This window comes from Caenorhabditis elegans, chromosome IV (genome assembly GCF_000002985.6).
Source record: "Caenorhabditis elegans chromosome IV".
Taxonomy (NCBI): Eukaryota; Metazoa; Nematoda; class Chromadorea; order Rhabditida; family Rhabditidae; genus Caenorhabditis; species Caenorhabditis elegans.
This window is the reverse complement of record NC_003282.8, coordinates 1213765-1240162: the sequence shown is the minus strand read 5'-3', so window position 1 is coordinate 1240162 and position 26398 is coordinate 1213765. Positions and strand designations below refer to the sequence as shown.

The 26398-nt window shown below is 35.5% G+C and overlaps 6 protein-coding genes across 6 annotated transcripts; 2 read left to right on the top strand and 4 right to left on the bottom strand.

Annotated features, from left to right (window-relative positions):
- Positions 1 to 310: 310 nt before the first annotated feature.
- On the top strand, positions 311 to 7338 carry F38A1.8 (SRP54-type proteins GTP-binding domain-containing protein). The gene is made up of 9 exons (NM_171254.7): positions 311 to 435; positions 580 to 726; positions 773 to 877; positions 1503 to 1976; positions 3021 to 3154; positions 3553 to 3668; positions 4357 to 4662; positions 5235 to 5467; positions 6326 to 7338. The coding sequence occupies exons 1-9, from the start codon at positions 379 to 381 to the stop codon at positions 6629 to 6631; spliced, it is 1878 nt and encodes a 625-aa protein (NP_741303.2). The 5' UTR covers positions 311 to 378; the 3' UTR covers positions 6632 to 7338.
- On the bottom strand, positions 7297 to 8274 carry W09G12.6 (Glycine-rich cell wall structural protein 1). Its single transcript, NM_067657.3, has 2 exons — positions 8207 to 8274; positions 7297 to 7827 (listed from the first exon to the last, which is right to left on the bottom strand). The coding sequence occupies exons 1-2, from the start codon at positions 8264 to 8266 to the stop codon at positions 7351 to 7353; spliced, it is 537 nt and encodes a 178-aa protein (NP_500058.1). The 5' UTR covers positions 8267 to 8274; the 3' UTR covers positions 7297 to 7350.
- Positions 8275 to 9369: 1095 nt separating this feature from the next.
- Positions 9370 to 11083, bottom strand: W09G12.7 (EF-hand domain-containing protein). Its single transcript, NM_067656.3, has 3 exons — positions 11031 to 11083; positions 10634 to 10780; positions 9370 to 10538 (listed from the first exon to the last, which is right to left on the bottom strand). The coding sequence occupies exons 1-3, from the start codon at positions 11050 to 11052 to the stop codon at positions 9406 to 9408; spliced, it is 1302 nt and encodes a 433-aa protein (NP_500057.2). The 5' UTR covers positions 11053 to 11083; the 3' UTR covers positions 9370 to 9405.
- A 1411-nt stretch (positions 11084 to 12494) lies between these two features.
- Positions 12495 to 13981, bottom strand: W09G12.8 (PAW domain-containing protein; the record flags this gene model as incomplete). The annotated part of the gene is made up of 5 exons (NM_067655.4): positions 12495 to 12667; positions 12716 to 12835; positions 12888 to 12971; positions 13231 to 13767; positions 13882 to 13981. 4 exons carry the CDS (start codon positions 13979 to 13981, stop codon positions 12813 to 12815), a joined length of 744 nt encoding a protein of 247 aa, NP_500056.2. The 3' UTR covers positions 12495 to 12667; positions 12716 to 12812.
- A 4894-nt stretch (positions 13982 to 18875) lies between these two features.
- On the top strand, positions 18876 to 20825 carry W09G12.10 (uncharacterized protein). Its single transcript, NM_001038348.7, has 3 exons — positions 18876 to 19054; positions 19685 to 19817; positions 20571 to 20825. Exons 1-3 carry the CDS (start codon positions 19015 to 19017, stop codon positions 20719 to 20721), a joined length of 324 nt encoding a protein of 107 aa, NP_001033437.1. The 5' UTR covers positions 18876 to 19014; the 3' UTR covers positions 20722 to 20825.
- An 810-nt stretch (positions 20826 to 21635) lies between these two features.
- Positions 21636 to 23573, bottom strand: W09G12.9 (uncharacterized protein). Its single transcript, NM_067654.4, has 3 exons — positions 23424 to 23573; positions 23031 to 23201; positions 21636 to 22022 (listed from the first exon to the last, which is right to left on the bottom strand). The coding sequence occupies exons 1-3, from the start codon at positions 23534 to 23536 to the stop codon at positions 21893 to 21895; spliced, it is 414 nt and encodes a 137-aa protein (NP_500055.1). The 5' UTR covers positions 23537 to 23573; the 3' UTR covers positions 21636 to 21892.
- Between the last annotated feature and the right edge of the window lie 2825 nt (positions 23574 to 26398).

The following is a 26398-nucleotide window of genomic DNA, read 5'->3' as shown; positions in this document are numbered from 1 at the left end:
CTGAAAATGATTTTTTTTGAATTTGTTTCACGCGGTTTTGGCTACCCTCATACATTAAAAAAAAAAAATTAAAAAATTAAATTTGTTTTGAGGCATTGAAAAAATATCTTTAAACTAATACAATCACTCTCTAACTGAACAGATTTCCGCAATTTTCAACAATTCATTCCATTTTTATTCGCCAAAAATCATAATTTCTCTTTTTTCAATATTTGAATTCAATAACTTTCCTCCAAAAAGAAAGTGTGCATTGTGTCGTCAAATGCGGTATTCTGGTACCATGAACCCAAGACTTGACGCGCAAAACTACACGTGTTGTGCAGTTTTTTGCGTTGAAATTTTCGGAATAAATCTAAAAATTTCAGTTTTCCGGCTAAAATGATCGAACTTTTTTCGATTTTCACGAAAGGAGGCGTCTGCCTGTGGAATTATCAGGTAATTTATTGGAAAAAACTGGGTAAAATTGGTTTTTGCCTCAAAAAACTTCAAAATCATCGGAAATCCTCGATTTTTAACATTCTCCGCATCAGAAAATCGATAAAAATTCAGTTTTCAGTGTTTTAAATGCCCATTTTACAGGAAGGCGATTATAACTTCACGGAAGCCATCAATAATGAGCTGATTAAGGGAACACTGATGGAAGAACGTGGAAATAGTGGACAGAAAAAAGTTGGAAATTATACAATGAAATTTCAGCTTGATAATGAGTATAATGTCATTTTTTTGGTAGAAAAACCATATTTTTTCCTCAAAAAATCAATAAAAATTGCAGGTAATTTATCAAACAATTGTGAATTTAAATTATGCGGAAAAACTGCTCAATTTGGTCGTTGATAGCTTTCGAGGAGAGTTTTCCGAGAATTTGAGAGAAGAAACAGTGAGTTTTCGTTAAAAAATTGAACAAAAATCTCTATTTTTCCACCAAAAACCGAGTTTTTGACAAAAAAAAAATCGATTTTTGGTTCAAAATTAGCTGAAAACACAATTTTTATTGATAAAAATCGTAAAATTATGGAAATTAAGCTGTAGAAGCGTAATTTCTCGAAAAAAAAAGTGCCAAAAACCTTGAATTTCAATTAAAAAATTTTTTGCTAAAAAATTCGAAAAATTCTCATTTCTGCTGTAAAAGTCAAAAAACTTCAATTTTTTGGTAGAAAAATGCTGAAAATCTCAAATTTCACCTTAAAACAGTCATTTTTTTAATTAAAAATTTTTCCGCAAAAAAAATTTCTGAAACCCCCATTTTTCTCTCAAAAGTCCCAAAAATCTCAAATTTCAGCTAAAAACTGCAATTTTCGTGGAAAATTTTTTTAAAAACTTCATTTTTGTCAGAAAAGTCCCAAAAATCTCAAATTTCAGCTAAAAAGATGATATTTTTTCTAAAAAAATGCTCAAAATTCAATTTTCCATCTAAAAACACCACTTTTGCGCGCGGAAAAGTGGCATTTTAGCTGAGAAAAACTAATTTTTTGCGAAAAAAGCTTAAGAATCTATTTTTCCAGGCTCTAACCACTCCTCCGTCGAATATCTACGGAAATTTCGACGAAACCTTTCACGAAGTGCTCTCAGAAGCTGCAAAAAGTGCTCGTGCCACTGAAAACACCGTCAAAAAGCCGAAAACGTTCCAAGAATCTGCAAAATCTCAAAAAACCATCGATTCGCTGATTGTGAGCCGCCCGGGACAGAAAAACGCCGAAAAATCCGCGAAAAACGCTGAAAAAACGCCGAAAAAGCCGGTGGAAAGTGCCGAAGAATCGTCTGCAACTGATTATAATTCAGCATCACCACCTGGAAGCCCGGATGAAGAAGTTTTACGTAGAAGGGATCAAATGTTCAAGAAAATGAGTGGAAATACGAAGAAAAAAGGCCCAGAAGAGCCTACTTCACCTAAGCCCAAGGGAAAACAAGCTAGAGTTTGGGCTTTGAGTGGAAAACCGGCTGACGTCAAAAATCTCGATAGATCCGATCCGAAAGAGGTAGAAATTCGACGAAATTCGCTGAAAAATTGAAGAAAATTAGCTAGTTTTCACCGAAACCGGCGAAAAATCCTCAAAAATTAACTAAAGTCGCTTAAAAATTCCGAGAAATAAGGCTTAAGCTCAGGCTTAGGCTTAAGCTTAGGCTTTAGGCCTAGGTTTAGGCTTAGGCTTAACCCTCGAAACTGAAGAAAATTGGCTAATTTTCACGTAAAATTGCGAAAATTTGAAAAAAAATTGAAAAATTGTTGAAAATCATCAAAAAGTAGCTAAAATTCGTCTTAAAATTCGAAAATATTAGGCTTAAGCTTAGGCTTAGGGCTATGCTCAATCTTAGGCTTAGGCTTAAACTCAGGCTTAAGCTTAGGGGGGACTGAAAAAAAATAGTCTGAAAATTCCGAAAAATCTGAAAAATTGCGAAAAAGCCTTAAAAATTAGCTGAATTTTGTCTTGAAACCCCCTAAAAATTAGGCTTGGCTTAGGCTTATGCTTAGGCTCAGACTTAGGCCTATGCTCAAGCTTAGGCTTAGGCTTAAACTCAGGCTTAAGCATAGGCCGGCCTGGAGAAAACACATGAGTCTAAAATTCCCAAAAATTTCGAAAATGCCTTAAAAATTAGCTGAATTTTGTCTTGAAAACCCCGAAAAAATTAGGCTTAGGTGTAGGCTTAAGCTGAAGCTTAGGATCAGGCTTAGGCTTAGGCGTAGGCCTATGCTCAAGCTTTGGTTCAGGCTTAAACTCAGGCTTAAGCTTAGAGAGACTGTAAAAAAAAGTCTAAAAATTCCCAAAATTTCGAAAAAGCCTTAAAAATTAGCTGAATTTTGTCTTGAAAACCCCGAAAAATTAGGCTTAGGTGTAGGCTTAGGCTTGGCCTTAGGCTTAAAATCAGGCTTAAAATCAGGCTTAAGCTTAGGCCGGTCTGGAGAAAATAAGAGTCTAAAATTCCCAAAAATTTCGAAAAATCTGAAATTTCGGTTCAATTATTACAGTTATTACAGCTAAAAATCCGGTCATTTATTCAATTTTACCCAAATTTTTTTCCAGAATGACGAAAATGCCGCCGATGAGGAGAAAAATCGCTTCGTTGAGAGTATGAAGGAACAAATTGGAACACTTAAAGGAGATTTAAAGTCACTTCAGGAGTCTGATGATGAAGATGAAGATGATAATGATCAGCAGTAAGAAAATTGACTGAAAATCTCGAAAAATAAACAAAAAAATGAATTTTTACCCGAAAAATTCATCAATTTTCACATTTTTTTCGTGAAAATCCGAATGTTTGGATTAAAAAACATGAAAATATCGTTGAAATGGATCACATTTTCGTCTGAAAAATAAGAAAATAACTTGAAAAATTTGAATTTGGATTATTAAAAACGGTCGAACAAACTTTTAAAGTGGAAAATTTTTTCTTTTTTAATTTTTTTTCTTTTTTAATTGAAAAATTGCGGAAAAATCAGAGTTCAGCTAATTTTCTTTAAATTTTCCATCATCAAATCCCACTATTTTCATGAAAAAAAATCGTGTTTTTTTGCCGATTTTCCCTTAGTTTTCTCTAAAATCCAGTAATTTTCAGAGTTGTAAAGCAGTCTGGCGGATGGTTCAGTATGATTAAAGGACTTGTTGGAGAGAAGAAGCTTAGCGCTGAAGATCTGAATCCATTAATTGAAAAAATGAGAGAAAATTTGATTTGTGAGTTTGGAAAACTGAAAAAAAAAATCATATAAATAATCAAATTTTTAAACAAAATTCAAAAGAAAAATTAATATTGGAAAATCAATAAATTATTGGTTTTCAATAAAATTATCAATTTCTCCCCGTAAGCCGAAAAATATTCAAATTTTTCCATGAAACAAATTGATTTTTTTTGTGGAAAAACATCTGAAATAGCTCAAAAAAAACTTTTTATCATCGATTTTGAGATAAAATCTCAAAATTATTTTAAAAAATCGATAAAATATCATCGATTATTACAAAAAAATCCGAAAACAATGAAATTTGTACCAAAAAGTCTCGAAAAAAATCCAATTTCGTGCGAAAAATTGATAATTTATCGATTTTTCCTTTTTTTCCTTGCGAAAAAAATTGCCAATTTTTCGCAAAAATCCATAATTTATCGATTTTTTGAGCGATTTTTGATGCTTTGAAAAAAAAAAAACAGAAAATCGATATTTTAGTGAATTTATCGTGTAAAATTCGATTATTTCTCGGCTTATGGGGAAAAATCGATAAATTATCAATTTTTGCAGAAAAAAGGCACAAAAAATTACCATCGTGCGAAAAATCGACTATCGATTTCACACGCAATAAACTGTAGAAAATTAGTGAAAATCTCTCAAGATTCGCTTCTTCAAAAAATCAATAAATTATCGATTTTCAGTGAAAAACGTTGCTTCGGAGCCAGCGGAGAAGATCTGTCAATCAGTTGTGTCAAAATTGGAGGGAAAAGTGGTGAATAACTTTTCTCGAGTTGCTCAAGAAGTTAAAACTGCCGTCCGCGAGTCCCTTGTCCAACTTTTGACCCCGAAACATCGTGTAGACATTCTTCGTGACGTCATCGAAGCGAAACGGGACGGTCGACCCTATGTCATTGTGTTCTGTGGAGTTAATGGAGTTGGAAAATCGACAAATCTCGCGAAAATTACATTTTGGCTCACTGAGAACAAGCATCGCGTGCTCATTGCAGGTAAAAACCCGTAAAATCCGCGGAAAAAAATTGAAAAAACCACAAAAAATGTGCAAAAAAAACTTGCAAAACCGAAAAATTTCAATAATCATAAAAATTTGAAAAAAAAAATGTTTAAAACTGAAAAATTCTGAAAAAAATTACGAATTTTGACTGAAAACACTTTTTTTTCAAATTTTTTAATTTTTTAACCGAAAATTTTGTCGAAAAATCCGCCAATTACGGTAAAAAACGTTGAAAATCTTGAAAAAATAAAATATTGTCTAATTTTTTTTTCGAATTTTACTCAAATTTCAATTTTCAACGAATTTGTATTTTTCCCAGAAATTTAGTGAAAAATCTGAAAAATTCATGAAATTTGAATGAAAACACTCGAAAATCCTGGAAAAAAGAGTTAATTTTGCAGAAAATTCTGTCGAAAAATTGAAAAAAAGTCACAAAATTTTTTTTTGAGGTGGAAATTGTGAATTTATCAATTTTATCTAAAAAAAATTTATCGATTTTTCTAAAACTTTATCGATTTCTCTGAAATTTAATCGATTTTTCTCCAAAAATTATCGATTTTCTTACAGCCGGTGACACATTCCGTGCGGGAGCCGTCGAACAACTGAGAACCCATGCTCGATATCTCAACGATCTTCATAAAAACTCTGTGCTCCTCCACGAACAGGGTTACGGTAAAGACCCGGCGGGTCTCGCAGCGGCCGCCATCAAAAAGGCTGCTGAACAAGATTTCGATGTGGTTTTGGTGGATACTGCCGGCCGAATGCAGGATAATGAACCGCTGATGAGAGAGTTGGCCAAGGTAATTCAAATTTTTTTTTTGAAATGTCGAATTCTCCGCTAAATTCTACCCCTACCACATTATTTCTGGGGTTTGTAGCTCAATTTTGAAGTATTTCGGCTTACTGTAGCCCCAAAAGTACGCAAACATCCGAAACACCACATTTTACGCGATTTTGAGATAGAGCTCTGAAAATTCATGGCTAGATGTAGAAAATAGCATAGATTTCGAATTACGCTGTAATATCGCAGAGAAAAATACTTGAGTTACTGAAAATATCTATTTTCTGACCGAAATATTTCAAATGGCTAGTTTTTACCTGAGAATTCGAATTCTCCGCTAAATTTCACCCCCGGCACAATTTTTTTTTGTGATTTTGGCTCAATTTCGACAATTTTGGGTTACTGTAGCCCCGAAAGTACGCAAACACCGACTACCGTAACCCGAAACACCGGATTTTACGCAATTTTGAGCTAGAATTCCCAAAATTCTGAGTTAATTTGCAGAAAATTGCAAGGATTTCAAATGTTCTAGTGAATTCCCCGAGAAAATGTTTTAAACCACTGAAAATCCCGTTTTTCTAGCCTTAATACTTCAAATGGCTAGTTTTTATATCAAAATTCAAATTCCCCGCTGAATTTCACCCCTCGCATATTGTTTCTGAAGTGTGTAGCTCAATTTCGACAATTTCGGGGTACTGTAGCCCCAAAAGTACGCAAACACCAACTACAGTAACCCGAAACACCGGATTTTACGCGATTTTGAGATAGAGCTCTGAAAACTTGGGGTTAAATGCAGAAAATAGCAAGGATTTCGAATTTTCTAGTGAATTCCTCGAGAAAATGTTTCAAACCACTGAAAATTGCGATTTTGTTGCAGCTAATCCGAGTGAATGAGCCCGACTTGGTGTTGTTTGTCGGCGAGGCGCTTGTCGGAAATGAGGCAGTCGATCAACTGGTGAAATTCAATGAAGCTCTGGCAAATCACGCTTCACCCGGGCAAAAGCCCCGTCTAATCGATGGAATTGTGCTCACAAAGTTTGATACAATTGATGATAAAGTTGGAGCAGCTGTATCAATGACATATATCACTGGACAACCGATTGTATTCGTTGGATGTGGTCAAACGTATTCGGATCTGAGGAATTTGAATGTTGGAGCCGTCGTTCATTCGCTTTTAAACTAGATTTTTTGCTTTTTCTGGAGAATTTTTGATGAAAAATGGGTTTTTCGCGGGGAAAAATGGATAAAAATCGATTTTTCCGCGCTAAAATTGATGAAAATCGTGATTTTCAGGTGAAAAATGAGTTGAAATAGATTTTTTTAAAGGCTAGAATTGATGAAAATTGTGATTTTTTAAGATAAAATTTTAATTTTCGTCATAAAATTTACAGAAATCCCGTTTCTCGGACGAAAAAAATTACTAAATTTGCCATTTTTCACAAAGATTTGCACAAAAACAGCTAGTTTTTCACCCAAAAAATTATTTAAAATCCCATATTTCTCCCCAAAAATCGTCTAAAATCCCAGAAAATAATAGTAAAAATCAATTTTTCTAAGCCAAAATCGATAAAAATCGTGATTTTCTCACTAAAAATGTGAAAATATCACAATTTTTGTATCAGAAACTCTATTAAGTGAAATTTCTCACATTTTTTGTCTCTTTTTCTGCCAAAAATCTCCTAAAATCCTATTTTTCCCAAAATTTCCAGTCATTTTCAGCATTCGCATATCTTTTACATTTCCTCTCGCTAGAACTCGTTGTGAAATTCCCCCATCTTTTTTTTTTTGGTATTTTTTGGTGCCCCTCGTCTTCATGTTCCTGTAAATAAAAGTTTTTGTCCCGAAAAATTGCAAAAATTAGCATTTATTTCGTGCAAAATCAAATATTTAAATCGGAAAATCCTATGCTTTAGCTGCTCCGGCGGCACTGACAATTCCACTGACACCTGTCAGAACTCCACTGACTCCTCCAAGAACGGTTCCGGCGTCTTGAGCAGCTGGGGCGGCTGATGCTCCGGCTGATGCTCCAGCTGGAGCTCCAGCTGGGGCTCCAGCAGCTCCACCGGCAGCTCCCCCAGCGGCACCGGCCAGTCCTCCGACACTTCTCATAAGTCCACCGACTCCGTTGAGAATTGCTCCGGCGTCGGCTCCACCTGATCCACCAGCGGCAGCAGCAGCAGGGCTCCCAGCAGAACTTCCAGCTTGAGAAGATCCTATGGCAGAAGCTCCAGCAGGACTTGCAGCTTGAGACGATCCAGCAGAAGCGGCAGATCTTCCAGAAGATCTAGATCTAGAAGATCCTGAAGATCCGAGCCAGGATTCGGATCTCGACCTGGATCCCCCTTCTGATTGATTGCGTCGACGATTGCTCCGATCTCGCTGAAAATCAGTTTTTTTGAGGATTTTTATGTCTGCGCAATGAAAACTCCGAGAAATCGGAATAAGTTCTAAAACTTTAGAAGCAATCAGATTTTGAGACCCACGCTTCAGCTTGCTTCAGCTCCGAAAATTGAGAATTTTCTAGTTCTGCACCAAGCTTCGGACTGAAAAACTCAGAAAAATCGGAATTTTCACGTCTTGCACCATGCTTCAGTCCGAAAATTTTAGAAAAAATAAATAAAATAAAGATTTTAAGAACATATTTTTAGAACCAAACTTTGGAGAAATACGGAAATTAAAAGGTTTGAATAAAACCGATTTCCAGACAATTTTTTAGCCTGAACGAAAGTTTTAAGCCAAAAAATGCTCCAAAACTCACCCTCTCTTCAACAAGTGCCAGGCAAATCATGGAGATGATAAGAACTTGGAAAAGCTTCATGGTTAGAAGTCAATTGATACTTTTCCTGCTCCACTGAGCCCTCTATTTATGCTGGAATATCAGTGCGTAGGAGGTACCAAAAGGTTGAAAAATCAAATAGTGTCTGGGAATATTGAAAGGAATGTTCCCCGGGAAAATTGGTTTGGACCCGGAATGGAAAACGTTTTTGAGTGCATCGAAGATGACGACTCTGACTAAAATTCGCCGAAAATTACAGAAAATTGTACTTTTCCGGAGATAATCTGAACTTCAAAGCCATTTTTCACGGATCCAAAAAATCGTGATTCTCCTAAAATGTGCAGTTATTGGAAAGTCGGCTTCAGAGAACATTTTTAAAGTGAACCTAAGCCTATGTCTAAGCCTGAGCCTAGTCCTACGCCCAAGCCTAAACCTAAGCCTAAGAATGAGCAAAAGCCTGAGCTTGAGCCAAAGCTTAAGCCTAAGCTTAAAATCAAGTTTAAGCCTGGGCCTAAGCCTAAACCAAAGCCTAAGCCTAAACGTAAACCTAGGCTTAAACCAAAACCTGGGCCTTGGCCCAAGCTTAAGCCGAAGCCTAAGTCTAAGGCTGGGTCTAACCCTAAGCCTAAGCATAAGCCTAAAAGTAAGTCTAAGCATTGGCCGAAGGTTAATGCCTAGTGTACGCCAAAGCCTAGGAAGGTTAAAGCCTAGTGTACGCCAAAACCTAATCCTAAGCCTAAGCCTAAACCTAAGCCCAAGCCTAAGTCTTAGCCTACGGCTAGGTGACAGCCAAAGTCCAAGCCTACGTTTAAGTCTGAGCATAAGCCTAAGCCTAATCGTGAGCTTAGAGAGAAAAATAACAAATTGGCAAACAAGCAAATTTTAAAAAAGTGTTCAGAGCCATTTTGAAAACACCTTAAGCTCCATAACTCGGCGAGTTTTTATCGAATCAATCTGAAACTTCAGACTTAAGCTTCTTGGTGGCCTATTCGTCTCTCCGTAAAAATTCGCTTTGATCGGCAAACCGGAACCCTCTCAAAAATCAAAAAAACCGGAAAATCCTAAGCCAAAGCTTAAGCTTATGGTTTTCGACGTCTCTCGAAGTTCGGATATCCCAAGATTCTCACAAAATGGAACATAAATCATTAAATAATCCAAATATTTATTAGAATTTCAATAAATTACGTACAAATCGGACATTTATACTGGCACTTTGCACAGTCATGATACTTATTCACCACTTTATCCGTCTTTGAGAACTCCTCGTGATGCGTGTGCTCATGCTCATTCTGAGCCCCGCAGCAGCAGTGGTGGTGGTGGTGATTGTGATCCTTCTTTGATGATTTCTTGGATTTTTCAGATTCCTCCATGTCACTGTCGTGATCTCCATCTTTCCTGGAAGGCTTGTTATCGTCGATTTCCGGAGTCTTCTGCAGCTCCACCTCATCATCGGAGCTCTCCGATCTTTTGGCTCTTCTTGTCAATTTTGGTGAACTTGGAGCTCCCCGAGCCCTTGTATCAAACTCCATGTTCTCGTCGTTCGACTCGTGATGCTCCTCCTTGTCCTTCTCCTCCTCGTGCTCCTCGGTCTTCTTGACGCGATGACGACGACGCTCCAGATCCTCGGGCTTCTTCTTGGGCTTCTTAATGATCTTAATGGTAACCTCTTCGTCGGATTTCGGGGCCTTCTTTGGCTTTTTCGACTTTTTCTTCTTCTTTTTCGGTTTTTCGTCGTCGGAGGAGTCGTCGGATGAATCCGAGGAATCAGAAGAAGATCCCTTATTTTTGGACTTTTTGCTCTTCTTCTTTTTCTTCTTGTCATCGTCGGAGGAGTCGGAAGAATCCGATGAATCAGAGGAGTCCGAGGAATCATCAGAGGAATCTTTCTTTGACTTTTTCTTTTTCTTCTTCTTACCGTCGTCGGACGAGTCGGAGGAATCTGAAGAATCCGAGGAGTCGGAGGAATCCTTCTTCGACTTCTTCTTCTTCTTTTTGCTTTTCTTGTCATCGTCAGAAGACTCGGAGGAATCCGAATTATCCGAAGAGTCATCCGACGACTCCTGCTTCTTCTTAGGCTTCTTGGACTTCTTCCCCCTCTTCCCCTTCTGATCCTTCTTCACCACCACCACCACCACTTCGTCATCCGAGCTTTCCGCCGGCTTCCGCTTCACATTCTCCACGTCATCCTCCTCTTCGAACGTTTTCTTGTCCTTCTTCTTTTTTGACTCGCTCTTATGTGTCTCGCTGTGATGCCCCGAGTAGGATTTGAGAGGAGCATCGGCGTTCATCGTTGACTTGACCATTTTTACGAAGGCTGGAAAATGGTTTATAGAGTTCATATAGCTTGCGGAGCCATTCAATCTTCAGCTAGACGGCTCAGGAAGCTTTTAAAATACCCAGCTAGCTCACCTGGATAGTCCACAAATCCGCCGATCGAGTATTTTCTCCACCGATCGCTGAAATCCTCAGCATCGTCCAACTCCTCTATAGCTTTTTTGGCCTCCGATCGACTCAACTTTCCTTTTTTCGTGTTCGAGTGATCTTCGAATGCTTCTTCTGAAAATTTTTTGATAAAAAAAATTGAAAATTCACGTTCCTGGTTAACTTTGTACCTGTTTTTTTTAATTGCCGATTTGCCGGAAAAGCTTGATACCGGCAATTTGACGATTTGCCGGAAATTTTAATTCCGGCAATTCGCCAGAGTCTTATAGAGTCTTACGCAATCTTACTCGTAAAGTCAGTTTTCAGACTGAATATCAAAATTTTTATTAAAATATCCCAATTTTTGAACAAAAAAAAAACTCACTGATATGCTTGGTATCGACCATTTCGAAGAAACTCGGCAAATAGACTGTTGCTCCATTTCACACGAACTGCCGATTATTTATATAAAGCTCTTGTCTTATGATTTTCCATTTCGCCGTCTAATTCTCTCTCAAGAAAGTTCAAAAAGTTGTTACTCATCGTTTTGAAAGAAATGAGATAAGCGAAAGAGATAACTAAAGCAGAAGGCAGAATGAGTCAGTTGAGTAGGTCAAAAATGTTTTTTTTTTGTTCTGGGTTGTAATAAAATGTTCTGGATGGAAATGAATAATAGAGTGTAGGAGGTGAGTAATCGGATTTCGACATTCTTTGGGGTAATACGATTTGAACTAATAGTTTTAGTTTTTGTTTCGACTTAAAAATTGCGGTTTAATGATAAAAAATAATGGTTTAATGATAAGAGAACTTCCTGGCAAACATCAGTATCGGGTTTTTTAACGTACAGAAAATTTGGCGAGAATTCAAATGTTCAAATACTTGGTTGTGGCCTAGAAAAGTCGTAGGAGATTTCTAGGCCACCAATTTCAAAAACTCTGCCAAAGAAGTCTTTGGAGCTTTTTTTTTCTGAATTTTGTTAATATTCGGGTTTAGTTTAGAAATTCCGAAGAAAAAATACAATTTGTTACTTTTTCTGTTGACTGCGAATTTAACGGGGCTCTCTTTTTTTGTTGGTTTTTTTCCGGAAAAAAAATACAAAAAATTCAAAAAGCATTTTTGGTTTTTTTTTTTCAAAAAATTCCAAAAAATGACTTCTTCGGCGTTTTGTTAAAAATTAGTGGCCTACAAATCTCCTTGGATTTTTCTAGGCCACACTGTTGTCGGTTTTACTGGAATACATTATTTGAAACAATTTGCTTTATGCTTCAAATTTCAATTTTTATTCTCAGAAAATTTGAATATCGCGCCAAAATTTTTATTGGAAAATTTGAATTCCCGCCAAATTTTTTCTCCGAAAATGCAAAACTCCCGCCAAAATATTTTCTCAAAAAATTTGAATTCCCGCCAAAATATTTTCTCAGAACGCCAAACTTTTTCTTGGAAAATTGCCAAATTTTTTTGCAAATTGCCAAGCGCCAAACTTTCTCTAGGAAAATTTAAATTTTCCGCCAAAATATTTTTCTCAGAAAATTTGAATTTGCCGCCAACATTTTTTTCTCAAAAAAAAAACTCCCGCCGAAATATTTTCTCAAAAAATTTTAATATCCCGCCAAACTTTTTCTTGGAAAATTTGAATTCCCACCAAATGTTTTTCTCAGAAAATTTGGATTTCCTCTTAGGGTCTCATCACGAAAGGTAACCGGAATTCTCACTGATTTTGGGTGTGATGTCACAAAAACAGACAGACAAATGGATCAAACAAAAATATTCTTTAAAAAAAATTTTATTGAATGTTTACAGAAAAATCGAAATTCGAAAAGTTCAATCGTTAAGCCAAATTTTGACTGAAAAGCTTTCGTCTCGTCGCTGTCTTCCTCTTGTAAACGTTGTTCCGAAAATCTGAGCTTGCTGGAACGCAAGCAAGCGTTCGTCTCCGAAAAGTGTTGCCTGAATCTTCAGTAGTCCAGTATTTTTTGGCTCTGTCAATGTTAGCGAGCCATTGGTCGGAAATTTAATGCCAATCTGAAAAAGGGAAACAATTTTAAATTCAAAAAATCGATATTGGCTCACGTCTCCAAATCGGGCCGTCATCTCGACCTTTGCCCTTTCGAATTGTTTAAATCCCGCAAAACGAATTTCCATTTTTTCGATCGATTTTTCCAGTGATCTAAGATCGAAATACCATGAGATCTAGAAATTATTTGAATTTTTCAAAAGTTGTTTTAAAAAATGTCACACTTACATTTCCATCTATATCTCCTCGTTCCATACTCAAATAGGCCGTCATCCAATTGTTCCATTCGTGCAAGTTTTGGAAGTTTCGTTTCTGGAAGAAATATATCCGAACCAAAGAGTAACTATTAAGCAACATTTTAATATGATAAAACCTAGAAAAATTCTACAAGTTTTCCTTACCGAGACCTTAAAACTTATTAGCCGAGCAACATCGGATATCGGATAATGGACTTGCATATCGTTTATACAGAAAACTTGTAGAATTTTTCTAGGTTTTATCATATTAAAATGTTGCTTAATAGTTACTCTTTTGTTCGGATACATTTCTTCCTGAATAACTACATCAATACTTATTGATAAATTCATTATTAGAAAATATCCGAAAAAATATCCGCCCATCTCGTGCTTTTCAACTCGCTGCACATTTTTCACTTTGAAAGCTTGAGCCAAAAATCCGTGCTTCGGATGTTGAGAATAAGTGTCCGTGACGACGTCATACGTGAATTCCACGTAGTTACTCTGGGATAGCTGAGGAGAAAGTTTGATGGGAGTGTTGGAACCTTCGAATGCTCCGAAACGGTTTAGGACGGGGTCTTCAAGCTCTACGTCTTTAAGCTCTGGATAATGGCATTCAAGCTCTAGGGCTTCAAGCTCTGTACAATGTTCTTCAAGCTTCGGATGGCGGTCGTTGAACTTTAAAACTTCTTTAAGATCTGGATATTGGTCTTCAAGATTAAACGTTTCTTTAAGCTCTAGATGATGGTCTTCAAGCTCTGGCCGGGGGTCTTCACGCTTTGGATGGTCGTCTTCAAGCCCAGAAACATTTTCAAGCTTTGGATATTGGTTTTCAAACTCTACAGGACGGCTTTCAAGCTCTGGATAACAGTCTAAAAAAGATCAGGATCAGTGTGTGCGGCAAATTTTGAAATTTTGAAATTTGCCCTGGTACGTATGTAATTAGAGAAACAAAAGAGCACGACGAATAAAATAAAAACACTTACTCATATATACTTCATCGGACATGTTGAACTGATGTTCTACTACACTTGGAAACCCGGTTAAATAGTAATCCCGTCTTGCGATAAGTGTTCCCTCCTTCATTTTCTGAGGAGTTTTCGAACGCTGAGCAATCTTCGGAGTTGATCTTCGTCATGGCCACTTAACCAGATTTATTAGTGTGAGCAATATTTTTTGTCGTATTTTCTCAGTTCTTGTCATTTTTAAGGCGGTGTACATATTTAGGGTTTCCATGATAGATAGGCGCGATTTCACGGCCTGACGCCTGCCTAAAAATCTTCTGCATTTTGATATGAATTTTCAATTTTCAAATTTTTCGCATTTCTATCAATTTGTTGAAAATCAAATTAAGAAATTAAAAAAATCGCATGTGTTTTGGCATAAGGCGTGTATTGAAGTGAGAGGCAGGCGGATGTCGTCTTTAGGTCAGGCAGGCAGGCAGGCGTTTCAACGGAAGCTCTAGTTGTATTGTAGTAAGTGAGCAGTACAAAATATTAAAAAATATACTTTTCGGTAGACTTCATGATCAAATATAACTACGGTACAAAAAAAAGAGATTCGGAGAAAACGAGACTGTCCCATAACGGTATGATCTACAAAAAACGCGGGATTTATTTGTCCAGAAAAGTGTGACGTCATCAAGATCCTTATCGTGCTTTTTCGACAACTTGATGGCAACCTATTTTGAATATATTTTGAAAAAATCCCCATGTCCGGTTATCCACTTTGAAATTTTTCAGCAGTGGCCAAACATTTTCTGAATTCAAGTTCTAGGGTACACCTTCCTGATTTTTTGTCGTTTTTCCTTTTTTTCCGCCTAAGCGTAAGCCTATCCCTAAACCTACGCTCTAGAAAAACCCAAAATTTCGGTTCTTTGGTTTCTTCAAAAAATCGAAATGCTGTGTGCTCTATGAGGTGTAAGACTAGACACTATTTCTATACATATGGTTGGTTGGTTGGTTGGTTTCAAAATTGAAGTTCTTGTGAAATTTTCTGGAACTCTCGAAAATGGTATTTTCGACGGGAAGATTAAATTTTAAGAAGGTCTAACTATAAGTATTCAGGTTTTTTAAAATCAATTTTGCATTCACTGTCGCAAACAGCCTGAGAAGAACCTTTTTTTCGCTATCTATTTTTTCTAAAAAAAAAGGTCATAACATTTTCAAATCTCCAAGTCTGTACACAAGCTTCCCAGGTAGCATTGACCCAAACACATGTAGCAAAGTGTTTTCCTACCAACAATATCCGTTTTACAAATGACAGAGAGAAAGGAAGAGAGAGTGATTTATCGGAAAGATGGACGGGAAAAAAAAGTAGGCGATTATCGGTTGCGGTCATTCCAAGCCCCCACACCGTCACACATACATAGTTCCGAAGCGATGCTTTTCCGTTTTCTATATATACAAGCTTGTTTGAGTACAGTCGCTTTTTATTTTGAATTGACTACTTTTAAGTGATTTACGTGATTTTACCCTTTTAACGATTTCTCTTCTGCGGTTGTTATAGGACTCACACAATTTATTAAAGGTGGAGTACCAGAATCTGGGAAAGATTTTTAAATGACTCCAACATTGCCCATGATTCCGAATATCGATGTGAAAAAATTCAAAAAAATTTTCCTGATTTTATATTTAATAAGCCCAAAAAAATTCTCATTAGAGCACGCTTGCTTCGTGCTGATTTACGGGAGCTCTCCATGTTTTCTGCGTCAATATAGAATCTTATTTGCTCCCGTAAATCGACACAAAACAAGCACGCTCCAATGAGAACTTTCACAAGAGCGCACAAATAAAACTCGTGATTTCAAGCTCAAATATAAAATCAAGGAAATTTTTATTTTATTTTTTGGTATACATATCTCGGAATAAGGGGAACATTAGGAGTCATTTAATACATTTCCTGGATTACGGTACTGAAACTTTAATTATTGAAAAACTGAATCTTTTCAGAAAAAAAAAACTATTTTAAATTTGGAATTAACATGTCAAAAAAACCTAAATTAAAAAAAACCCGCAGTCAACATTTTTTCAAAAATTCATGATCCCTTAATTTTAGCTAATTTTTTTTCCAATTTTAATGTCAAATACCTGAAAAGTTAGGTTTTTTGGCATGCTGATTCTAGATCTAATTTAACAATAGTTTTTTAAAAAACAATTTATGGTAATTTATATTTTAGTAAATACAAATAGGATAAAGTCTACCTTTTTGGTTTAATAACTTGATTAACAATTTGGAGAAACTTTGAACCAAAAACACTCAGACCAAAAATTTCCATATTTTTTTTTTGCGAATGTCTAAAGTTTGAACCGTTTTCCACTTAAAAGCCTTTCTTTTGAAACATTTGACTTCACCACTTTTCCTCAATTTTCCGAGAATTACACATTGTCTCTTCTATTAGCGTCATTTCAATTGGGGGAGATTCCTCAAAAGAGAAAGCCGGTTTTTTTCGGGAAAATAGGTGGTGGATATCACTCCCAATCTTTGTTCATATCCTCGATTTTTTGTTGCAAAATTTTGGAAAATTCCAATAATTCTCAGTATGCGTTTAACGTTTTTAAACGTTTTTTTTATTTCTGGAAACTTTGTAGTTTGTAGTTTTGTACAAATAGTTTTTTCAATTTTTTCTGAAAAAAAACTGCTATTTTAAAGATTTATAAAAAATATTTTTCACGAAAACTACAGTAAACCAGAGGTTTAAACAAACATGAATTTTTGCAATTTATCAAAAATTTTTTTTGGAACCATTCTCTATTCTCTACAAAACCAATTTTATTAATGTTTCAATTATTGTCATGGCATTCAGCATGTATTCAGCTTCAAAATTCATATAATCATGACTAGGTTTGAAAAATGTTGGGTCCCGCTACGAAAACTACAGTAATCCCAGGTTTTCGTGGTGGGACCCAGTCTTTTTCAAAAAAAAGCAAAATGGGGGTTATACTTAAATTTAAGCTCTCAGCATGAAAAATTCGAATAAAATGTGGAAAAAAAACATTTTGGCGGCAAAATTTTTTCAAAGTAAAAAAAAAAATTTTTTTCGAAAAATTAAGAATTTTTTTTAGCATTTTCTAAAAAAAATGAAAATGTTGAAAAAGAATCTCTGCAATGTCGTATGTAAAATTTATATAATTTATACTAAAAAATTGTAACGTCTTACATTAGGAGCTTTTTTGAAAGTTTAATACATGGTGCATCGATAGAAGCAAACACACCAAAATTTTACAGCTCATATGTTTTGCTACAACATTGTTAAGTAACAAAAAAACTAAATTTATTAGTCTTTTAAACTTATTATACTAATTACAAACCTCACAGTATTAACCCATAGTAATAATAATAATCCCAATTCTTCTCTCCGAAACAAAGAAGTGGAACGGTTTGCGCCTCGCCTCACCACCAACCACCCGTATGCGTAATACAATGCCATAAGAGAAGAAGTCTCGAGAACTTGTTCTTGAACAATAAAAATATCTATGGGCAATTGTTGAAGCTATTATATGCATTCTTTTAGCTTTTCTAGGTGCTACTGACTGATTTTAGTTTTAGTATCACTTTCACAGACGACGTTTGCCAATTTTTTCCACACTTTGTCAGTTTTTAGGCATTATGTTGCAGAGATTTTTTATAAAATCTAGTCATAAATTTCAATTACAGATCCCTGAAAAATTCCTTCTTTTTGAATTTTGAAAAAAATGCTCAGCGAAATTTTTTAAAATTTTTTTCTTCAACAAACTTTATTTATCAACATTTTACTTGCATTTTTCTTTCTGTTCTTTTTGAGAGCTTTCATTTAAGCATAGTCATGACCCATTTTGCTTATTGTTGGGTCCCACCACGAAAACTACAGTAACCCAGAGGTTTTCGTGGCGGGACCCAACTTTCTTCAAACCTAGTCATGATTATAATCATTTTAAAGCTGAAAACACGCAAAATACCACTAAAATAATTTTAACATTCATAAGATCGATTTTGCGGAAAAGGAGTTTGGAACAAAATTTTAAAAAGTTTTTTTTTAATTCCAAAAATTCTGTTTTTTAAAAATTATTCTGAAGTTTTAACTTTAAAACGTGTATAAATTCACCAAGACCTTTGATTTAAATATAATCATGACCTACTTTACTCCAGTTAGGAAAAAGTTGGGACCCACCACGAAAACCTGGGTTACTGTAGTTTTCCTGGCGAGACCCAAAAATTTTTAAGTGAATGGAAATAGGTCATTATTATATTTTAATTGAAGCTAAAAGCACGATATGTTCAATGATAAGAAAAAAGAATTTTAAAAAACTAATGCAATCTAAATTTTTCCAAATTTTAATTTTGGACAAAACACATTTTTTTTTTTAAATTCCAAAAATCCGGTTTCAAAAAAGAATCAGAACTTATACAAATGTATATGAAACTAATTGTAAGTAAATTTAGAAAAAAAACATTCTTTAGAATTTTTGTGGAAAACAGTTTTTTTTTTGAAAAAATAATAAAATTATTATTTTTCAGAAAACTTTTAGTTTTACCGAAGATAAAAAATTTATAAAAATATTTGTGTTCAGCTCGCTGAAAACTTCAATTTAAGTATAATCATGACCCATTTCCGTTCAGTCTGAAAAATTCGGGTCCCGCCACGAAAACCCAGGGTTACTGTAGTTCTTGTGGTGGGACCCAATTTTTTCAAACTCAAGCAAAGCAGGTCATGATTATACTTAAATTGAAGCTGAAAACACGGTGAATCTGATAAAAACATTATTTTTCAATTAAAACTCAATTAAGAGAAAAATTTAACCAGAAACCTTCCGAAATCACCTCTAAAACCATCCCATCAATGTTAGCACCCTCTCTTTTTCCCAAAAATTTGCGACATCGGAAATGTCGCAAATCGGCTTGTTATATGGCTATACAAGCAGCAGTTAGAATGGTTCAGACGAGGTGCGAGAATACACTGCGGCAGTGGAGACGCAGACAATACGTAATCCGGTTCCCTGTTTTCTCTGCATCTCTCTATCTCTCACTTTTTATCGGATGCCATCCAGAATGCCCTTCATCTTTTCCCTATTCACCAATTTTACAGGAATGTTCACCTAAACCAGCAGATTTTACGAGTTTTTTTTCTTTTGGGAAGAAATATGTCTTCGTCTGCAAAAATATACTCGATGGAGGCGCATGGTGAGAGTTTTCTAAATTTTTGAGATTTTTAGGCTTTTGAAATTTTTTATAGTTCTCATTGAATTCTGCTCACTGAGAGCTTCAAAATAAGTATAATAACGACCCACTTTGGTTCATTCTGAAAAAAAGTTGGGTCCCGCCATGAAAGCCCCATGGGGTACTGTAGTTTTCGTGGTGGGACTCAAAGAACCTTGTCATGATTAAACTTTTTTCAAAGCTCTTGTTATATCCGATTTGAATAAGTTAGTGAAAGTCAAGAATTTATCAAAATTAGAATATTTTTTGACCTTTCAAAAAAAAAATTTCAAATTTTTAAAAATCCTGATTTTTTCCATTTTTCCAAATCTTGAACCTATAACTATACAAAATACATTTGTTAGTTTTTTTTTTTTAAGTATGATCAAATTCCCACATTGCTCTAGTTTCAAGTAAGTTGGGTCCCGCCACGAAAACCTTTCGGGTTACTGTAGTTTTCGTGGTGGGACCAGAAGTAGGTCATGATTATACTTAAATTGAAGCTCTCAACAAGCTGGATTTGAATTTTTTGCAGAATTCATTAATCATGACAGTTTAAAAAAATATTGCAACAAAACAACTTTTTTTTGTTGTTGAAAATTTCAGCTTTTTCAGTTCCAGCAGCTAGCCGGCCTGTCCCTTTGAACACTCGGCAAGTTTTGTCTGTCACTATTACACTATCGATTTTCTCATTTTTATATTTGGTATATGCTCAAAAACATGCTCTCTTGTTTTATATTATGACTGGGTAAGTTTTCAACTAAACTTTTTTTTGGAAAAAAAAACCGATTTCTAAATGGAAAATCAAACTTTTATGCAATAAATCAAATTCAGACCATCAAAAGCTTCAATTTAAGTGTAATCATGACTAGGTTCCATCAAATTCGAAAAAAGCTGGGTCCCATTACGAAAACCTCCGGGCTACTGTAGTTTTCGTTTGAATATTTTTGAAAACTCTCGAAATTTTTGAATTTTTTAGAAGAATATGTTTTAGTGATTTAATCGAATCCAGTGTACTTTAAGTATCAATTTGGATATAAACATGCCCAGTTTTTGGAATAGTTGGGTCCCACCACGAAAACCTCCCCGGCTACTGTAGTTTTCGTGGTAGGTCCCAACATTTTCCGAATATAGTCATGATTGAAATAAAAGCTAAAACACTCCGAATTCAATAAAATCGATATCAGGACTGATAAAATTGAATTCGGCAAAATTTTGGAAAAAAAATTTTTAATTGTTTTTTTTTTTGAAAAATTAAAACATTTTTTTTATCGAAAAAATTATCGTTCAGCTTTAGTTTAAGTCCAAATATGTCCAATCTAGCTTAAATTTGCAAAAACATGGGTCCCATCACGAAAACCTCTGGGTTACTGAAGTTTTCGTGGTGGGACCCAAATGTTTTCAAACTTTACGGAAGTAGGTCATGATTATACTTAAATTGAAGCTCTCAGTGAGCTTATTTCAAATTTAAAAACCATATTTCAAAAAATTCATTTTGCAGTCTAGTCGGTGTCTTCATAGTCTTCATCTACTCCGCTGGTATCCTAGCCGTCCTGTATATGGTAGCACGGGATTATCCAGAAGCTTCGGATTTTGATAATAAATCTGCAAGTTCTTCGAGTAGCCGAGAAATGGAAGAATCCAAATTCTAGATTTTTCGTTCAAATTTTATTTCTTTTTTTCCCCAAAAATTACGTGTATTTTTTTCTTTCAAAACTAGGTGATGATGTTGCTCTAATAAATCGATTAGTTTCTTTTTTTAACATTTTATTGAATATTCATTTTAACTTTTTTTAAACAATACGTATAGAAGAAATACAAAATTAAAAAAAAAAATCTCAAAAAAAATTTAAAAAATCTCAAAAAAAATATTAAAATTATTTTTATTTTTTTCAGTTTCCCAGAAGAAATATATTTTCCTGAAATTTCATTATTTGACTGAATATTCGTTTTCAGCTCACTGAGAGCTTTAAAAAAAGTATAATCATGCCCAGGTTCAGTTAAATTTGCAAAAATTTGGGTCCCGCGACGAAAAATCCACGGTTACTGTAGTTTTCGTGGCGAGACCCAATTATTTTAAAAATTGATCAAAGTAGGCCATGATTATACTTAAATTGAAGCTCTCAGTGAGCTAGAAACGAATATTTTTATGAATCTTCGGTAAAACTAGATTTTTTTGTAAAAAAATAATTTTGTTATTTTTTCAAAAAAAAAATGTTTTTCACAAAAAAGTTCGAAATAAGGTCAATTTTTCAAAATTTACTTAGTTTTCAACGAATTTATCTTGTTTTATAGTTGACCACACAGTACTTCGCTCAACATTGGATCCCGCCACGAAAACTAATGTTACTTTAGTTTTCGTGGCGAGACCCAACTTTTTTCAAATTTGATCAATGTAGGCCGTGATTATACTTAAATTGAAGCTCTCAGCAAGCTGAACACAATTATATAATTAAATTCTAGAAAAATTAAAAATTAAAAAATTTTCTGAAAAAAAATGTTCTGAAAATTTTTTTTTGCAATTTTTCTTAGTTTTTCAAATTTTCCAAACATAATCAGATATGTTCGAAAACTAGAATCTTTATTATTGATTAAAACCGAAAAAAATGTGCAACAAAAACCCGTTGGAAAGGGGAGGGCAAAGCCTATGGCAATAAAATTTTTTGGACAACGGGGGAATGTGATGGGGAAACAAAATACCGGTAACAGTTGCGGGGGGCGCGAAAAATTTCAGAGAACAGAAGTGAAAATTGTACAAGAGATATGGAATGCAACAGGAAAAATTGAAAAATTTTCTTGAATTTTAGCGATTTTCAGCCAATTTCAGAGATAGTCTCGCTTGGCGGCCACGATTTCCACATTGCCACGTGGCGGACGGGGAAGGCTGTCGAAGACGAGCGAATCACGCATCAATTGCTCCACGGCCAACGCTTTTCCAATTTCTGGATCGATTCTGAAAGAACTTGCGGATTTTTGAGGGAATTAGGGGGGAAAAATCGATTTTTCAAGAAAAAAAAATCTTCTTAAGAAACGTTTTTTTTAAATCGTTTTCATCAAAAATGTGAGTTCCCGAGAAAAAAAAGCAATCAAAATCCGCAAAAATTAAAATTTTTAACATAAAGCCACTTTTTGGTTTTTGGGTATATTAATCCTAAGCATAAGTCTGAGCCTGAGCCTGAGCCTGAGCATGAGCCTGAGCCTAAGTCTAAGGCTAAGCCTAAGGCCACGCCTAAGCCTAACCCTAAGCCTAAGCCTAATCCTAGTCATAAGCCAAAGTTTAAGCCCAAGCCTAACCCTGAGCCTAAACCTAAGTAAAGCCTAACTTGAGCCTAAGCCGTAACCTAAGCCTACGCCCAAACCGTAATCTAAGCCTACGCCTAAGCCAAAGCCTAAGCCCAAGCCTAAGCCAAATCCTGAGCCTAAACATAAGCCTAAGCCTTTTCTTAAGCCTAAGCCTAAGCCTCAGATTACGCCTAAGCCTAGGTATAAGCCTAAGACTAAGCTTGAGGCTAAGCCTAAGCCTAAAACCTAAGCCTAAGCCTTTTCTTAAGCCTAAGCCTCAGATTACGCCTAAGCCTAGGTATAAGCCTAAGACTAAGCTTGAGGCTAAGCCTAAGCCTAAAACCTAAGCCTAAGCCTTTTCTTAAGCCTAAGCCTCAGATTACGCCTAAGCCTAGGTATAAGCCTAAGACTAAGCTTGAGGCTAAGCCTAAGCCTAAAACCTAAGCCTAAGCCTTTTCTTAAGCCTAAGCCTCAGATTACGCCGAAGCCTAGGTATAAGCCTAAGACTAAGCTTGAGGCTAAGCCTAAGCCTAAAACCTCGGCCTAAGCCTATGTCAAGCCTAACTTAAGCTTAAACCTGTATCTAAGAAAAAAGTGTTTTCCCAGAATTTTTTTCAAATTTCATTCATTTTTTTCCGAAAAGAATATAATTTTTCTCAAATAGTCACTTAAAACTCACTTTCTCAGCGACAAATCAGCTCTCGGCGAGTACTGAAGCGCCTGCTGACGTGCTCGGCGACGTTCTTCAATCTTCCGAGCCGAGGTGTCTTCGATGGCATCGAAGGCGTCATTTGTACACGATGGCTCCTCGATTCGTGATACCGTGGGAAGGATCGGTGGTTGGGATGATCTGGAAGAAGTTGATCTACGGATATTTTTTTTTGGGGGCGGAAATTTGCAAAATTGGACGTTTTTTTTATCAATTTTCCAAAGTTAAAGAAAATTATTTCAAAGTTTAGGTTTAGGTAAAAATTTAGGTTAAAAAATGCAGAATTTTTCAAAATTTCATAAACTCCCCAGTTCAATTTTTTTAAAGTGTTTATCATATTCCTAATCCCAAAAATTCCCTTACCTCTTCCTGCACTTTAACATCCAAATCAAACAGAAAACAACGACGAGAAGCGCGGCAGCGATGAGCAGAAGGACGACGGCGAGCTCGTTGGTTATCGTTGAGAAGTATGACATTTTCCGGGTCTAGCACACATGCATTACGTAGTGTAATCTGGAAAATGCTGGTTTTATAGGTAGCAAAAGAAGAAGTACAAAAAGTAGTCAGAAAGGGTGTGGAATTTCAACGAAACGATACGGATTCAGATAACAAGAATGCCTATCAGCTTGAAAAGTAAGCGGATTAAGCAAGAAGACAATGTGCGAGTTATTGACATGTTCGTGAAAGAAGAATGTGTCTAGAAGTGCTGAGAATTTCAATAATGAAAATTTATAATTGAGGCCTACAAAGCTATGCAACTTTTGAAAAAAAATGGAGCAAAAATCATGTAAATTTTGGTTTTTTAGACTTAAAATGACCTAAATTTCGTTTTTTTTTTTGAGAAGCTTTCAGAACGTTTCTTTACAAAAGTAGGTAGTTTTGGGCCATTTTGGGGGTTCAAAAGGCAACATTTCAAATTTTGGAACCAACAATATCTAATTTAGTGCAGAATACGCAAATTCTTGAAGAAACCCTTCCAAAACTAGGAAGAAACTATTAATAGAGTACTTCAAGCTTCTCCAATCACTGCTGATACTTTTTTGTGGAGAGGGAAAACGCTTGTGTGTGTGTGTGTGTTATTATAATAATATAGTGTCGATAGGTGTTTATGAAGAGGCAGGCATTTAACAACGTCTAGTTGTGGTAGGCATGTCTGCATCTCTCATGAACTTTCTATTTTTAAGCCGAAAGGTCATTTTCAAATAATTTGGCAGCGTGTTTCTAGAATATTTGTAGAAAAATGTAAAATCTAGATATCGTCTGAGGGAAGCAAGTTCTACAAAAAAAAGCTTTGCAATCAATTTTCTCGAGAAAAAACAATAAAGTAGAGTGTTTTTGGAGAAGGGATAAAATGGGGAAAAATTGGAAAAGAGCAGAGCCGTCGGATATCAAATTGATTTATGTGGTGAGAGCATGTATCCGGAGAAACATTAAACACCGCCCGCACATCACAATAGTTGGAAAACAAACGAAGAAATCAGTGGAAACTGGGAGAAACAGCTCAGAGAGCCCAAAAACTGCTAAATAACACAATGCGTGAAACAATATTGCTAAAAAAATTTACAAAAAATTGGGTCCCGCCACGGAAACTAGAGGGTTACTGTAGTTTTCGTAGCGGGACCGAGCCTTTTTCAAACTTGATCAAAGTTGGTCATGATTATATTTAAATTGAAGCTCTCAGTGAGATAAACACGAATCGCAGATCTGAAACTTATAAATCTGCATTTTTACAGAGAAAACTCAGAAAAAGTGCTCATAAAAGAGCCAGAAGCCGCTCCAAGCAAATCTGTGGGCCCAGAATCTCAAAAATTGTCGCTTTTTGAAATTGAGGTGCTTTGAAGTGCGAAGGAAATGGTCCTGGAGCCGAGAATTAGCTTGAACTCGAATATTGAAGAGCTTCGAAGAAATCTAAAACCGCCACACGTCTAGTTCTCCTAACCAATTTTCCCAAAGCCAAAGCTGAAAAGCTCAAAAAGCCTTTCAGCATTTGCAATCTCTCAAAAATCTGGCATAAAACACCGGAAACTGCTCAATCAAATTGATATATGCACATATGCGGTGAGAACAGAGCAGCTGTTTGATGAAGGGCAGGCTCCTCGCCTAACTAATAAAACTCGAGAAACGAGGTTATATTTCTGAGAGTTGTACACGGAAATGGCAATGTTAGAACTATCAAGCAAGTAAACAAGAAGAACAGCTCTAACAAGCTACAAATTCGACAGGAAGTCTGGGAATTTGTTGGTTGGGAAGTCGTATTGTTGAAAGTGACGATAATAATATAGAAGCTTTGAAATCTTATGTAAGACATGCTTATTAGAGAAAAAGTGCACTTTTGAATTCAGCTAATTATCACCAAATTCTATTTTGGTTGAAAGATGATGATTAGGCTCGAATTTCTCGTGATCTAACGAGTAGTGCACTAAAAGAGGACTAATTGGTCACTTTTCTAGTTTATTCTGCAATTCTTGGTCGAAAAAATGTGGACATTTCTAAAATCTAGAAGATTTCGCTCGCTACTTTAAGATTTTATAAAAGTTCAAAAAGTTCCGGCACACTGGAGCATTAAAAATTGGCTCCTTTTTGGCTTATTAACGCAGGAAATTCAGAATTGTTTTTAAAAAATGATGAAATGTTTGGTGAAGATGCTTATTAGAGAAAAGTGCACTTTTCGATGCACCATAGATTGAAAAACGCTCAGAATCAGGGGTGGGCGGTAATAACCGGAAATTTTTATTTCCAGAAATTTGCCGAATTGCCGGTTTGCCGGAAAATGTTACTTCCGGAAAATTGCCTGTTTGCCCGTTTGCCAAACATCAATTTGCCGGAAGTTTTTAGAGAGATTTTTTTGAGACGGAAACACTTAAAACTGTGCCTTTTGGAATTTTTTTCCCGACTTCTTTAGATATTTTCATATATTTTTCTTACTTCTCAAAATAGATGTAGGAACATTTATAGGATGCCTTCAATTTTGCCGATTAAAATTGAAATTTCCAGAAAAAAAATGTGCATAACCAAAATTTGTAGAAAATTTTCGGCGATTGCCGACTTGCCAGAAATTTATATTCCGGCAAATCGGTTTCCGGCAAATTAAAAATGACGATTAAGCTCGAATTCTACGTGATACAAGAAAAAATTGAAGCATGAACTTAATCGACTTTTCGAAATTTTCAATCAAATCTGATAAGAGAATATCAAGTTTAAGTCGAAATCTCGACAAATTTATGATCAAATTCTGGTACTTGTGTATTATTTCCCCTCATTTTAATATTATTCATTTTAATAAAACGTGGTGTCCCTTTTCCTTTTTTAGGCTTAGAAATGGTTATTTTCTAAGCCTA